Raw genomic sequence first — 16,625 nt, 5'->3', positions numbered from 1 at the left:
GTACCACTGGAGGAAAACCAGGCCTGTTGTGTTCCAAAGCTCCTGCTATCCCGTTTTACGCCTGCAAAATGAGATGCTCTGGAAGCAATTGGAAGGTGATAATGACCTTTGCTTTCAAGTTTTAGAGTTAAGCCTTAGTTCTTCTGTCCCAGTAGCTTAATCGCACCCGTTTTCTCTTTCTGCACTGGGCAGGGGCAGGGGCTAGGGTAGGCAAGCTTGGGAGCCTAGCCTGCTCTCCCTGTGAGCCCAGGACCAGGGCTAGTTCTCTGGGTCCCTGCGCACATCAAGCCGTCCCCTGAGCTTGACCTGACTCCCTCTGGCAAGGAAACTCCGCAGCATATTTAAAGGTGCAGCTGTGGGCAGTGAAATCCCTGTTTCAAAGCCAAAGGAGGAAACACAGTGAGAGGAGGTGTTGGGCTTGCTGCAGCGAAATATGATTTGGGATTTTGCTTGGCCAAATTGTGAGAATGATATGTGGGAGGAGGAAATATTCAAGTAAATATGGTAAGGTGATGAGAGGCTGTAATATGAGCCTGGTGTCTCCAGGGAAAGTTCCTACACTTGTGGCCCCTGGGCAAGCATTTAACCCGTCTTTATTCCACATTTTCCCTTCCAGACTTTGGCTGGAATCCCAGACAGAGGACTTTTTTTTTTAAACCCCTCCTCTGCCTCCTCCACCTTTCCTCCTTTCTCTGTGGCTCGTGCGCTGCTGTGGTAGGCTGGCCTCTCTGCCCAGCCCAGTTTCTGTCCCTGTGCATGACTGAGTGTAGGAGGCTGGCTGGCTGGCTCTAGGGAGCAGCTAGGTAAGGAGAGGGTGTGCATTCCAACCAGTGTCAATACGGGACAGCTGGGTTTCCTGGCTATGGCCTGACTCAGTTTACTTAGTCTAAGAGTGTGAATTAAAGGCTAGGGTTCAATGACTATTTCAAGTCCTTCAAGTCCCAAAGCTGTGCGTGCATAGTCACACGTTACAGCTGGGATCCCGGGGCAGCGGAGACTTGCAAGAGCTACAAATGTGGTCAGTGGAAATGAACTCTCAATTCAGCCCCACAGCACGTGACTTCCTATTTCTGTAAGGTACTTCCAAGGGACTTCCTCTGTAAAGTCAGCCCGAGTCCCCGGAGAGTTCATTCAGCGCCGCAGTGAAGTTCACTTCCAACTCGGGACAGAAGTTTTTCCCTGAGATACGGTGTCAGTTTCTTTTCTTTCTCTTTCCTCTGCGGCTGCCAGCGTGCAAGGATCTGGTGGCTCCTGTCCGGGATCGGAAGCTGAATACCCTGGTGCAGATCTCCGTAGTCCACCCGGCAGCGCAGGGGCTGACAAGGTACTCCAGCACGGAGATCGTGGAGGTGAGCACGCCCTGCACATTTCTCTCTCTCTCTCTCTCTCTCCCCCTTCCCCTGGATTTGAGCAACAGCTGAAATAAGTTAGCTCATGGCCTGTAGCTTTGCTGTGTTACTGTCCTTTGTCATTCAGAAAAGCGTACCTGAGCTTATTAAGCATGCATTGGTAACTTCCCTGAATAAACAAACAAGGCAACTTGCCTTTTTCAAAAAAGACCTTATTTTTATTTAGTAAACATAAAGAAAAATTCCTACTTTGAATCCTCCAGTATAACAGCAAGTGGAGAAAAATATATATATATATATACAAATTTTAAATTAAATGAATGTTTATTGGGGCAGGAGGTGGGGAGAAAGTCGTAAAGTACCCAGAGAAGTTTCAAACTTGTGAAATGCTTTTTTGCCCTTTTCATTTTTTCCTGTATTCTTCAGTCTGTCTGTGGAAACTATAGGCTCAGGTGTTTGGGTCTGTCTTTTTAAAGGACAATGTTTTTCAAAGAAAGGTACATGATGATTTTGAGAAACTATAATGTTTCTAGGCAAAAGGTGTGAATATTACTCACCAGATGAGAGACTTCCTATTTACATGTATTGTTATTAATGTAACATTCACTGTGTGTCGAGAGGAAACTTGTTATTATGTTGGACCAGATTCAAAAGAGGAAGTGTTTCCCTTTTGATTATTTAGTTCTTATCAGACACGTTTTGCAAATTAGAGAGAGATCTTATTTGAGCGTCTGGGACTAAAGAAAGACCCCCCTCAACCCCCTCAGCTTTGCCTGCTTTTCTTAGACCTGAGAGCCCTGTCTGTTTTGAACGAGGTGTTTCTCGGCGAGAGGCTGCCTCAGCGCCGGCTGGCTCAGTGCTGACCTGAGTCTTCATGCAGTTGCTGGAATAAATGATTCAGACTGCACGCCTCTCATTTCTCTAATGGGAACGGCCCAGATCCGGCACGGCCCAGAATGTGCCCTGTGGAAACTCTGGATTCCGGACTGGCATGGTTTGTAATGAATGCTGAAGGTGAACAAACGCAATCAGTCTTAATTCATAGAAGGAGCACTTGACTGAAATTGTACAACAGTTCATTTAGATGAAAACATTTTCAAGTATTATTCCAAGTTCATTAGTTTTAAGATATTGTCAAAATTGAAAAGAGATGATTTATTTTGACAAACTCCAAATTTTTCTATTTGAATATATATATATGTAGTTGTTTTTGGCTTTTTTGGGTCACTTTCTGTTCTAAAGTGTCTAACACAGCGAGAAATAGAAGTAGTACTTACTGAATAAAGAGAAGAAAAAAATGAATGAGTCAATGAATTACTTGAGCTTTCAGAAACTTCCAAAGACAACTGGTTTATAAAACTCTAGCAAACACCTCAATGCTATACAGCAAAGCATGTGTGGCAAAAGTAGGTTTACATATGAATACAGAAAACAGAGTTTATCCTCATATTAGTACTCATTAATTGTTGTATTTCCCATGCAGACATCTGCAAACCTACAATTGCCCCATCCTGTATAGATGTTTAAATGCAAGTATAAAATGTAATGGTGGATGCCGGCTCTGTAAAAATGAATTCTGAGACATGGAGACATCCCAGGCACTGTGTCCTGAGCTAGTAATTTCAGAGCCCCCGATCCATCATAATTAGTTTCTTTCATTAGCTTTCTAATCGATCTGAGAAAAACACAGAGCTGAGCATCTAAAAACAAATGGGCATCACCAGGGCATGGCCTTCTGTGGAATCATTGCAGAAAGGAATACATGGACAGCACACGCTTCCCAAATGGATCTCTATGAGAAAATGGCTTCATTTTAATCGGATCAGTCAATATCTTAGTTTATATGTATCAGTGCCAGGTTCTCTCCTGTAAACGTATTCTAAATGGACTGACAGCTGACCCCCAAGTGGGGTTCTGCGTATGATGAAAAGGAGAAATTGGTTTTCAAGCTGTTAGCAGCTCCGACAAGGAGCAGGGCATTTACTATCAACGGCTCCATCAGTACTGGGGGCCTCGGGCCATGTTGTAGCAGGTGAGCACCACTTGGTAAATCAGATTTCTTCACGGAACTATTTCCTAGAAAAGCGAACAGACCCAGACACCCTTACTCCATTCTCATGTGCCACTTGCCTGCTCCGACTGCAGTTGCTGCCTCATTGAATCTGCGTTGTCTGCCTGTGCCTTACAGGGAACGAGGGACCCACTCTTTCTGACGGGGGTCACCTTCCCCTCTGAGTATCCCATCTATGAGGAGACCACAATAAAGCTCACAGTCTATGATGTCAAGGATAAGTCCCACGACACCGTAAGTGCTGGCACTTCTTTTTTTCTTTGGGAAAAGAAGTTATGGTTCTCCAAACTCTTGAATTTTTTTTAAGTGTAATGGGCATTTTTTTTTTCAAAGAGGGTGTTTATACTGTGTTGATGCTTGTCTTATGTTTATAATTTGCTTAGATTTTTTTCCCCCAAATTCATTTGGCTTAGTGCCAAAATGGCAACAGGGTAAGAGCAGAAGCTTCCAGACCTGGTTTTCCTCTTTTTCAGGAAGGCTGGCTAATCTCTTGATTTATAGTTTTGTTGTTGTTTTTAAGAAGCTGAAAGAGTAATACCATGGTTAGAATGTAAATAGAAGAAATTAAATAATAGTTCAAAACTGTCTGAATATTATAATTACTCGAAAATGGGATTGACAAAATACTCTGCTTTTGCAATTTATTCTTCTATGAAAGTATGGAGAGAAATTCCCTCTATGGTTCCTGATATTTTTCCTGGCACCAAAGCAAACGTGATAGAGAGCACTCGGCAGAAGCTTTAATTGTCCTCTTTCCATGGAAGTCATATCAAAGTTCCAATGGCTTTTTTTTTGGGTAATAGATTCTTCAGTCTTCCATCTGGTCTGACACTTCCTCCACTTGAACCAGACCTCCTGGGTAGACAGTTAGGCACCCAGCCAGTATCTGGAGAGGCCTTTCTTAAAATTTCTGGGGAGGAGAGAATGCTATTGGGTAGGCACTGACAAGGAGGACATTTAAAATTAGCTTTCTCCTTTGAGTCTCTCCCTTTAGCATGAATTTCAGTCTGTGTTCTAGCAGGAAGTCTTGATGGTCAACAGTGAAGCGCAAACCAGGAGACACTTGGAGGGCAGATGGGCCAGTGGGTTCCAGGAGAATCCTGGATGAAGCTCAGGGATTCTGCTAGGACACAGCACCTTGTCCAAGGGAAAGCTCACTTTAAACTATGCCTTCACTTGGGCATTTCTGTCTTGCTCCTGGCTCTTCCTTTCCTCTCTACACTTTACACAAAATATGTAACATAGATGCAGGGTGGGAGGGTTTAATAGAGAAAAATATTCTATGCTGAAGGAATTTCAACTCATCTTGGTTAACTCATCAAAGTCATCTCTTTAAATGTGAGGAAGGAAAGCCTAATTACATGCACAGCATGCGTGTGAAATATTGATAGAAATAATTATGTTGTCTGGTCCGTCTATGATGTAGTCTATCTGGTTCCTGTTACATTTACTCCCTTTGCGACCCTGGGGGACTTAATTCTCAGTCCCTCTGTTTCTTTATTCATAATATTTACTGTGTGGGGTTGTTGTGAGGGTTAAATGAGGTAATATAGGTAACATATTCAGAAGACTAACTGATACAGATTAATTAATAAGTGTAAGCTGTTGCTTTCATTGCTATTTTGGCTGCTGCCCCACGGTCCCTCACGAGTAAGAAAAACCAAGTAAAAGAAGATTAACTGAAGTCTTTTCTTTATTTACTTTGTTTTTTTTCTTAAGTGGCACTATATTTATTATTTCTGACTTCCTTGATTAAGAGGGGAAAATAAAAACTACTTTGCAACACGAAATTAGGGTTACCATTGGCAACTGTAAAAAATATTTGCTTGGGAGTTTTGGTTTTTTCTTTCCATTTTCCTTGATTTTTGAAGCCGCAAGTGAAAAAGGAGAGGACTGACTTGGACCAGGTTTGATAGATTGTGGGCAAGGCCACGCACAGATTGATGGCTGTCCTGGAGAAGAGAGAGAAATGAAGAGAACGGGGAACAATCATAAAGTTGGGAAGGAGAGAGAGAGGGTTCAGATGGATGGCGGAGGAGGCGGTATCACTGTGCAGGGAGTAATAACCAGAGAAACACTCAGGATAGCAGGGAAAGCAAAGCAGTAACTATGGGGTTTTATGTTCTTCCAAGCACACGACCCAATGCAATCTTCCCTACAGGCCCCAGGCACAGACAGGACAGAGTATATGGAAGGGACAGAGATAGCAAAGTGTTCTGCTACAGGAATGAAAGCATCACCCCTAAACTCTCGGATTGATAAGGTCTCAGACTCATCAGTGTTAAGAGACATGAAACACCAATGCTGTTTCTGTCCCCTTCAGCCGTCTTCATTTACAAAGTGCATGTACTTTATTGCTTTAGGGTTAATTAGCTTACTCATTAATTATGTTTTTTTATTGGTTCTATTTCTGGAAACTAATTATTTAGGGTCTTTTAGAGACTTACTTCCTCTGATGGGGTCATCACACAAAAGGACTGGATGAACTGGAACCCCTGCTGTGAAACAGGACTTGTGAAATTTGAACACACTTGAGAATTGCAACCAGCTTTCCCTAACCAAGTGCTGTTAATTAAGGCACAACCTCTTCTTTACAATAACTAACTGTTAGCTCTGGGGATGGAAGTGTAAATAGGAACACCGTTCATTGATATGCTAATACTCCCCATGGACTTGGACTTTTCATCCCCACACTTTTTCTCTCACTCCTGAAGTTTTTCTTTGGGGTGGAGGGAGGTGGGGTAGGGGCAGGCAGGAGGTGGGTTTAAAGTGCAGTTTATAACTACCAATACTTAATAACCTAAGTATTTTAAGATCACAATACTTTTAAAGCTTGAGGAATGAGGTTGTGTATATTTATGCATTTTAGAAAATTAATGAATTGTATGCATGTATTTAAAAGTAGCTTTAATATGGGATCCTAATCACCAGTGACCCTGTTAGGCTGACCCAGGACAGTGAGGTCTTATATAATGGTTGAATTCTAGTTGGTCGAGTCAGATGACTAAGTTGTTTGTCTTTTCCTACGGAGTTTATGGTTACTTGGAATTAACCAGTGAAATAAATTTGTTAGTTTGCTATTTCATATTCATTTACACAGTATTAAAGGAGAAATGATTAACTGTCATTTGTGCCTCTGATACAGCCATTATCTAGGTGATTCTTATATTCCTCTATACAACTGGACCTAAGATTGATTATTTTACTGAGGTTAGTAGAAATGCAATGAATCATTGTAATGAATGGAAGAGCTACGTGTTGCTTCAGAAGGACTGTTGCTTCCTCGTACTTCATCTGCATCCTTCCCACTCGTCGTGGTCTGGGAGAGTGGAGTATGGGGGTGATAGGGTCATCATGAGAATCGGAGTGACTTTTTTATTGTTTTTTCCCACCATGAAGAAATTATTTATTTTCTAAAAGTGGACTGCTGTAACATTCCACTCTTTGGTGGGGACTTCAAAAAGCTTGAAATTAGAGCCAATTTTAGGATATGAGGGCCCGGTTCTTACAGCGAGGTCGATGTCTTGTGGCTGTATGTGGTTGTATCCTCTATTTTAAATCTCCTGGAAACAGAAACAGCATAGACAGAAGTGTTTTTAGCACATCATTTGCAGTGTTCAGCCCCATGGAATCAAGCTTGGTCTCCAATAGGTTCAGAAAAAAACTCAGAGGAAGGAGAAATTTGTGGAGGAAAGCATCCATAACATCACCATCAACATTAGTCTCTCTTTGCCCTTCTTCCCATGCAAGGGAGTGAACTAGGGTCTTAACAACACCCAGCCTCAGACCATCATCAATCTGCAAAACATGATCAGGTCCCAGAATTGTTTTTGTCCGTGGCAGAAATTTGAATTTCTAATGTGTTTTGCAGGCGTGCACACTGGTCCATTTCTTTTGCTCTTGGGGTAAATATATTTCCAACTTCTGGACGTTCAGCTTACAGGTCAGAGTCCCATGAGAAATGACAAACTGAACATTTCTCAGGTGAAGATACGTGTTCTAAGACATTCTTTACTACCATTTACTAGTGACCCTCCATTTGTGCCTTTCAGGAAACGTGACCTCATCAAGACTGGGTGTAAATTTATTGCATTGTGTGTTATATGCCCAAGGCAGTTTGGTTCTAGTACAATTCCCTACATAGGAGTGTCTGGTTCACTTTTATGGTTTTCTGTGGGAAGTAAAGTCGTTTACATTTAGTACACTTGGACTTGGCTTGAGTTTCTTGATTGACTTCTTACAAGCTTAAGCCTGTTGAGATACAGATTCTATGAGCTGACCTTCTCTAGCTAGAAGATATGGTGCCATGGGTAAGAGGATAGAAGCTGAGATTACTGATCATTAAGTACATACAAAGCACCATGTTTAATGTTAGCTGTAGTTTTCTCTTTAATCTCCATAAACATTTTTGGAGGGAAGTATTATGATGTCCAATTTAAAGATGAAGAAATAGGGATTCTGAAAACTTCAGTAGGCCAAGTCAAAGGCCCTTTATTTTTCCAGGCTATGCTATGATACATGTATTGTTTATAGGATTTCCCTTGTTTTCACTCCCATGGTATGGCATTTTTACTTTAGTGACGCTTTAAAAGCATTCCTAATTTGTAGCTTAAAAATGATTCTTTGAAAGAAGTGTCAATGTTCATTTGACATTTTGGGGGAGAGAGCTAATATCCAAACTTTTTAAGTACTTTAATTAAGCATGTAACTAATTGCTGAATAAATTTTTTAATGAAGTAGCCAACTACTATTCATTAAAAAAAATAGCTGTTATCACCTGTTATGAATGGCTAAGTCCACGTCTCGAACTTTTGCATTGGTCCCCCTGCCCTCGTTTTATTTTCCCTTTCCTTTATGTGTGCTCCACGGTGTTCTCCACCTGTTCTTTCACTCGGCCTTTGCCCTTCGGAGTGCTCTGGCCCATGCAGTGACGTGGTCTCCAGGGGAGTTCCTGAGTTCAGGTAGCAGTAGCGCAGGCTTCTGAAGCATCGCTGCCTTTCCCAAGTCACTCCACTTTGTTTACCTGTTGTCAAGTAGTACATATTCACTGAGAGCATATTTATAATTCACTGAGGTATAATTTACATGCAATAAAACAGGCAGATCCTAGGTGTTCAAGTCGATGAGTTTGACAATGGCATACGACCACATAACCTCAACCCAAGGCAAGGTCTAGAACATCGCCAGCATTCCAGAAAGTTCCCATGTACCCTTTTGTAGTCAATTGCCACCCCACACACCTAGAGGCAACCAATTTCTCATACATACCAACATAGATTTCTTTTGCTTGTTGAAATTTATGTGAATGAAGTCTTATAATATATGCTTTCTTGTGTCTGGTATCTTTTCCTCAACTTAATGACTTTGAAATTCACTCATGTTCCTGACTGACAGAGTAGTGTACTCTTTTTTTTTTTTTTAAATTTCTGAACCATATTCTGTTGTTGTGATTTACCACAGTGATATTCATTGTCTTATCAATACACATTTGATTGCTTCTAGGTTTTGACAACGACAAATAAAGCGTTAATGAGCCGTCGAGTACAAGTGTTTGTGCGGCTATTTTATTTTGTTTTATTTTGGAGCATAAACAGTGAAGAGTTATGATGCGTGTTTAACTTTTCTAGAAGCTGTTGAGCTGTTCTTCAGAGTTATTGTATAACTTTATTCTCCACTTACGCCGCCGACCACGGCACTGTGGATTTCTCTCATTTAGCGTGCTAGTGGGTGTGAAGTGGGTTCTTACTGTGTGGTCTTCATCTGCATTTTCATCAGACTGATTATGTTAAGCACCCTTTCTGTACGTATTGGCTATTCATCTATCTTTTCTTTTTGAAGTGTCTGTTTAAGTCTTTTATTTTTTAGAAAAGTTTTTTTATTATTGATTCTAAGAATGTATGTATGTGAATATGAGTGCTTTGTTTTGCAAGGTTTTTGTTTGTTTATTTTGGTTTTGCTTTGTTTGCGTTTTAGTTTTTGGCTTGCCTTATAATTTTCTTAATGATATATTTTTCTATCAGAAATATTTAGTTGTGATTAATCCAGTTTATGGAGTTTTTTTTCATTCATAGTTAGTGCTCTTAGTGCCCTCAGAAGTTTTTCTACTTCAGGCCTATAAAATATTCTCCAATGTCTTTCTTCAAAACATTTTCTAGTTCTAACATTTACAATTAATTCATCTCAAATTAATATTTGTGATAACAATAAGGTAGGGATCAAAATTATTCTTCCCTATGTAGATATCTAGTTATTACAGCACTACTTGTTAAAAGTACTTTTTCGTCCACTGAATTTGTTTGGTGCCTTGATTGGAAAATCAAGTGCCTACTGATACATGTGGGTCTATTTCTGGATGTTATGTCTGCCCCATTGGTCTGTTTGTCTAGCTTTATGACAATAACATGATTATTGTAGCTTCATAGAAGCCCTGAAATCAGATACCTTCAGTCCTCTATCTTTGCCAGCTTTGTTCTTTTATCAAGATTTTTTTGTTTGTTTTTGTTTTGCCTATTCTAGAGGCTTTGTCTTTCCTTATAAATTTTTTAACATATTGTCAATTTATTCAGAAAGCCTATTGGAGTTTTTTATTAGAGTTATGTTGAATCTGCAGATCAATTGAGAGAGAATGGACGTATTAACAATATGTAATCTACTGATCTATAAATATGGTGAATGTATAAAATTTCACTTATTTAGATCTTTATATTTTATCAGCAACATATTTGTGTTCATATCACTTATATGTGGTCATAATAATTTTTAGACTTATTTCTAGGTGTATTTGATCTTTTTATGCTATCATACAATTTTTAAAACAGTTTTCAACACTTGTTTGCTAGTGCATAGAAATACATTTATTTTTGTATATTGACCTTCTATTACCCTGTGGCCCTGCTACTCACACATTACTTCTAAAGGATTTTTTTAGATTATGTAGGATTTTGTAAATATACATCCTGTTATCTGTGAGTAAGGAGAGACTTGTGTCTCTCTTTTGGGTCACTGTGCATTTTCTCATTCCATACTATACCAGCTTAGTTCCAGGGAATGTCCAAGGCAATATTTGTAGAAGTGGGGACAGTGGAAGTCCTGGTTTGTCCCCAAACCCAGGAGAAAAGTGTCTAATAGTTCTCCATAAAATATTATCTGAACTCTAGGTTTTTCATGGATGCTTTGTAGGAGATTGAGGAATTCCCCTCTATTTCCAATTTTCTGAGAGTTTTTTAAAAAATTATGAATGGTGTTTAATTTAGTCCGATAATTTTTGGCATGTATTGAGATGCTTAAATGCTTTTCTTATTTATTCTATGAATGTGATGAATTACATTAATTCATTTTTATATGTGAAACCAACTTTCTGTCTCCCAAACTTCAGCCTCCTGCATGGGCCAATCAGCCTCTGCTCCCCAGGCCTGTGCAGCTCGGGGGGACTCTCCCAGCTTCCCTGCACCTTGAAATACCCTCCTTCATGGTGTAAAGTGCGGTGAGAAGGAGTAGGCGGATGGGGGAGACTCATGCTGTGTCTGGAACTGCTCAGGAGTCAGACCTCTCACACCGGGGCCCATGTGCTCATGAAGACTCAGTACGAGTTCAGCTGGTCTCAATGGAGACGCCTCTTCTTCCTCTGCTCAGCCAGGAGTACCAGGCAGGGCCATGTCTTCCTCTAGGACTGGTCTGTCACTCCCTGGGCTTTATTCATTTTGGTTTATTGACACCCTCCGTTTTCACACAATCTTAACCAGAGCAGAAATGCTGCATATTTAAGTTCTTCCCTTTAGTATATATTCTACTCTCCAGAAATTTGCATTTCCATCTTTGTATTTTATTTCCCCACTTCCGTAGTTTGCATATCAAGAGCATTACACTCTATACTGATCTTGACATTGTTTTTCCCCCTTTCTAGCCTCTTCCTGTTCTTTCTTTGTGTCATCCACACTCACAAGATGATACTTGTACTGTATCATCTATTCAGGGATTTTGTTAGTTTTCCCTCTTTGTTTTTGTTTGGGCTCCCACTGTAGGGGAAAAGGTAGTCGTGGATACCTCCTCACTTCCCCCAGGAAAATGATGCCATTTGCATGGAAAAAAGACTGCTCTTTGACAGTGAAATAAGGAAGTAGGTTTACTCATGAAGCCAAACAAGTTTCCTCCCATTTTTGTGGCAATAGCAGAGCAGCTGCTGGACTGTGAGGGAGCCCCCCTTTCATCCATGGAAGTCAGCAGAACTGTAGTTTCAATTCTGTCCACCCTTCACTGTCTACAGATGTGTGAGTTATAGAAGCACTGTTTAACTGAGCTTAAAAAAATAATATCTAGAATTAATTTGCCTTTTTCCAATGAAAATAGAAATGATTAGGTAAATACACTTCCCATTCCCTTTTCAAAGCTGGCAACTTTATTAATCACAGAGAGCAGCCTAATCCACCCTGCATTTCTAAGGGAACGAGGGACTCTTACTCTTCTCAGTCCTACCTCTACTGAACACTCAACAGTGGCTTTTAATTTGTTTACTCTAAGTTTTTGAGCAGCGAGTACTTTTATTTTGAAACATCATGAGATATCATTGGGAAGGGTGGTGGGGGAGTTGTAAGATGATTCTAGTTTGAGCCTGTTGAGTCCTGAGATTGGAATTTAGTCATGTCTACATAAATGTAACTTGATGAATGTCAGCCCAGAAGTTTTAGAAAGTTCTCTGATCCCTTATCATAAAGGAGCAGAAATTTAGGTAGTTAAGTTTGACCAAAAAACACAGCCGAGGTGGAGAGCAGTTAGTTCTCCCTAACCGTTTTGGGCATTGTGCTAGAAATCTCTGAGTCACTGGTACATAAACAATCTACCCTGGCAACAGTGGGGAAAAAGTAGAAAGCGTCCCCAGTCCATTCTATGAAGGCTAGATAAGTTTAATATCAAAACCTCATGAGTGTTTAAAAGAAAAGCTATAACCAAATTTTAGTACAAAACATAGGTACAAAAATTACACATAGTATTTGGTGGAATTGACCTATGGTGAAAAAAACTTGCTCTGAGCAAGTAGAGTTCATTTCAAAAAAGCAGTGCGACTCAATAGAAGTGCGTGTGCTGACATAATGCATTTTATTGGTAACAGCAGGAGAAAACTGTTTCATTATGTCATTGCATGCTGAAGAGGTGTTAATAAACCTAGTTGCTATATCTAATGTAAAATAGTATTATTAGAATGTAATACAAATCTATCACAATAAGATAATATAAATGTTCTGAACAATGAAATTCTAAAATCATTTCAACTAAACACCAAATTAATAGCTATCATTATTATTATTCAACATTTTCTTGGAGGCTATAGAAAGCACAATGGAAAATTATGTTACCCATATTAAATTTGGAAAGCAAGAAACAAAACTTTTCCTCTATTGATATGATTAAATATCTAGAAAGCCTAAAACCAAATATGATAATTTGGTAAGTTGGTTGGTTACAAGATAAATATGTTTAAAAATCAATTGCTTCTCTCTCTTATAGCATATATTTCATAGAAAGGTATAAAATCTTATTGAAAAATGTAGAATAAGATCCTTACAAATGGGAAAGCATACTTGTGTTGGAAGAAAAGACTATCATAAAAAGAACTTGTCTCAAATTCAATTTATAAATTGAATATAATTTCAAATGAAATATCAAAAATATTTTTTATGGAGAGGGGTATTGGGGTTGGTTAAAGTGATCTTAAAGTTTTTTTTAAAAAGTCAATATCTAAGACTAGCCAAGGACATTTTTAAAAGTAATGAGTGAGACTTTCAAGCATCAAAACATCAAAGCAAAACACAGAGCCAATTGCAATCAAGTCTGTATGGTTTGATCACAGGAATGACAAACACAGAGATGAGGCCAAATACCAACTTTGAAGCAGAGTCCAGGATGCATGATAATGAACTCTGTGGATGGTTTTAACTCAGCAGGTAAAAGAATGGATTATTTAATATAAAAAAGGGATGGTTCAATGACCATCTGGAAGAAAATAATATTATAATCTCATCATATTCCGCTTATAAAAATAGATTTCAAGTGGGTTAATTAAATGTGTAGGCTACGTTACATTAAAGCTCTGGTAAAATAGAGAAAGAGACTGTGTCATCTAGGAAGGGGCGGCTGGGGAAGTTTTGTTAAGTAAACTGAAGAAAAGCCTGGCATTTGACTATATGGAAATCCACACACTTCACATGCACATACGTGGCATGAACAAGAGAGAAAATGTAGATGTGGAAAATTAGCAAGTCAGAGACCCTGGACTGATTTCTAACATATTTAAAGAGTTCTTCCAAGCTTGGAAGAAGGGTAGAAATACTGAGCACACTGTTCAAAGTGTATTTGAATCGAAGTCTTGATTTAATGCTGGGGGCCTCTCAGTAGTCCTGCAAGGGGAGAAACTGACAGGAACCAGTGATGGCCTGGGGATTGCCGGTGGCTCTGGGACAGGGAGGGGCTTCTGCTCCTGCAGAGAGTGAGGGACCCACCTTCAGGGAGTGAAGGCAGCCCCTGAAAATGTCCCCCCGCACAGAAGAGGAAGAAAATGGCAATCATTTGCAATACTTGGTAAAACCCTTGGGAACTCCCCAGAATAACTGGGAGGAACTCACAGGGGATGCTAGCAGGATCCTACTAGTGGGAGCGTCTTGTGCTGTGTTAATGTCAGGAAACTTGGTAATGAATTTACACTTCGGGGCTGATCCAGGGCTTTTTATCAGCTAACAGCAATTAAGTGATCTGAGAACTGACCACTGAGATTTGGGAAGTCTAATGGGACCCCGAAAGGAGAGGTGTGTCTGCTTTGCCTTATTTCTCTGGACTCTGGGTGTTTACCTCTTTCTTACTGTCCTCAAGCATTTCCCAGTTGTTATCAGCTGTCCAGTAGCTTGGGCCTTTAGTGCCCAGCTGGCCAGCTACGTCTGGGTCTGGCTCCTTTGGCAGTGTTCTTAGCACACCTGGAAGTGCAGGTGGAGCTTAGTGAGCGCCGCCCGATGTGGGTAACCCCGAGACAGACCCACTGAGGACACAAGCCCTGCCTGGCTTCCCACTCCCTCTTGGTTTTGCAAAGCTGAAATGTGATGTGTTGCCAAAACATTTCTTCTGCTTAGAAAGGAGCAGAAACCAGTGATTTAAAAGGTTGGTTTGCTGCAGCTAGCAATAGCTTTCAATTACCATAAGTTTATGTACGCTGCTGCACAGTGGGAACAAAAGGACATTCTATGGAGACATAGACGTTCCTTCGAGTTGTTTGAATGGAATGCTAATTACAGTCAGGTTTGGGCTGGTATTTAAATTCACATAAAACTTATTTTTAAACTTACTGAGACAAGTCGCATATACCAGGGCGGGAGGTGATGTCACACTGGAAAATGTGAAGGGACATCTGTTTTCACATCCCCGAGATTTTCTTTTCATGTTGCCAGAAGCCAGGTTACTTGAGTTTCATGACATTAACTCAAACTGTCTTTTAAGATGTGCTCACTGAGGATGGGGCTGAACGCCAAGCTGGCAGCTGTCCCTGATGCCACGTCCTAGGGAATTCAGTGTGTGAAGTCACAAAAGATACTGGTCTTTCATGTAAACTTGGGTAACAGTTTTAACCATGATGGAGAAAGCAGCTTTTGGGAGGCATTTTAGAAATTTGTTTAATCACACGTGGGATAATGGGGACATTTACAATTGTAAAGAATATACTGATATTTTTTAAACTACTATTTGGGTTTTTTGGAAGAGGGCGCCGATGGTTGTAGTAGCGTTTTGGAATGTGGGAAAGCAGTTTCTTCAGAAAACCTTAACTGGCTGGGATTTGAACATAAACAAGAGCCCACCCACCTCCTCCAACCCCAGCCCACTCCCAGGCAGTGAATTTGAAGCATATGTTACAGCTGCCACGTTTCATCCTGGAATCTGAGCTTTTCATGCCTGAGTCTGAGTTAAGCCACAGCAAACTACGCAGTAGCCTCTTCTGGCCTCAGAGCAACAGAGAACCTGGAGCCTCATGTTAGGAACTGTATACATGCCCTTACATATTTACACATATGTGTGCACACAGCTTTACATATGAGTGTGCACACTGAGTAATAGTCACAGATGTGTATAGATATGTACATTAAGTAAGGCTTTCAACTTTAAATTCCAGGATCAAGTTTATTTGTTGCCCCTCCAAAAGCCAAAATATACTGAGAGCATTTGAGGGCAATGCCAATCTTCAGAGAAATTTTCTTCTCTCTGTCAAGAGAACCTTTTTGGTTAGTGGAGGGTTAAAGGCAGTGGCATGTCTTTCAGAGTCAGTGTTCTTGCCTTTCCCATTCTGCACTCCACAGCACACATCTGGAATAAATAAATTCCCTTCCCTTGGCATTATGCCTTTGAACTTCCAATGTGAACAAGTACCTGGGAAAATACAATTTGAAACTGGAGATAAACTGCTGTAGTGGACCATATGAGGCACTGGAACCCCCACTAGCGGATGTAAGAATGGCTTCTGAATGCCATTATGGGAAAGTCAGGTGGTACACAGAGTATGGAAACAGTGTAGTGAGGACATTTTCCAACTCGGGATCAGGGACACACCACTCTTTGTCCCCCCCTCCCCCCAAGGGTTCCTTTTCAACCATGAAGCCACACTGAGAACAAAGAACGTACAAGTTTAGAGCTGGAAGCTTTAGTCTCAGATCTGCCACTCAGGTGTGTGACTTGGAACAAGTCGCTCTTCGGGGGTCTCAGTTTCCCCAGCTCTGACATCGAGACTGTAACGCCTGCTCTGTGTACTCCCGGGAGAAGCGGAGCAGGCTAACGCACGTAGCAGTGCTGTGGGGACGGAAAATGCAATAGAAACTCAGGTGTCAGCGTTTTACTGCTGGTTGGACCCTTGGACTCAGAAGGTCTTTGCTGAGGGGTAACGCGACGTTTCCAAGAGATGGATTACAGGCTTCGCGGTTTCAGCCTCCTCGAGGGTGACCACGTTTCCAGTGCATCCGTCAGCCTGGACATGGCATGTATGTCCTTGCAGGTCACTTGTGGCTGGGCGCAGCCCCTGTACCTCGCCCTGGAGATGTTGCAGTTTGAGACACATGAACCGCAGTGCATACGAAGGTGTTTTCTGTTTTAGTATCTCATTGATCTGGTCCTCTGCATTCTGATACTCCGACATTCATTTCCTGAGTGTCTCTTTCCAGAAGGGGAGGAAAAACCCTGAG

At 40.8% G+C, this 16,625-nt stretch overlaps 1 protein-coding gene across 4 annotated transcripts in view; it reads left to right on the top strand.

Annotated features, from left to right (window-relative positions):
- INPP4B (inositol polyphosphate-4-phosphatase type II B) overlaps nucleotides 1–16,625 on the top strand; it is a 515,731-nt gene that overhangs the window by 269,922 nt on the left and 229,184 nt on the right. For all 4 annotated transcript variants that reach the window (XM_037126042.2, XM_053658182.1, XM_053658183.1 and 1 more), the window contains exons 6-7: nucleotides 1,231–1,349; nucleotides 3,538–3,654. In XM_037126042.2, the coding sequence (XP_036981937.2) occupies nucleotides 1,231–1,349; nucleotides 3,538–3,654 (236 nt within the window). The remainder of the gene's footprint in view (nucleotides 1–1,230; nucleotides 1,350–3,537; nucleotides 3,655–16,625) is intronic.

Source organism: Artibeus jamaicensis, unplaced genomic scaffold (genome assembly GCF_021234435.1).
Source record: "Artibeus jamaicensis isolate MK-2021 breed Jamaican fruit bat unplaced genomic scaffold, CSHL_Jam_final scaffold_537, whole genome shotgun sequence".
Lineage (NCBI taxonomy): Eukaryota > Metazoa > Chordata > Mammalia > Chiroptera > Phyllostomidae > Artibeus > Artibeus jamaicensis.
This window is presented reverse-complemented; position numbering and strand designations above follow the sequence as displayed.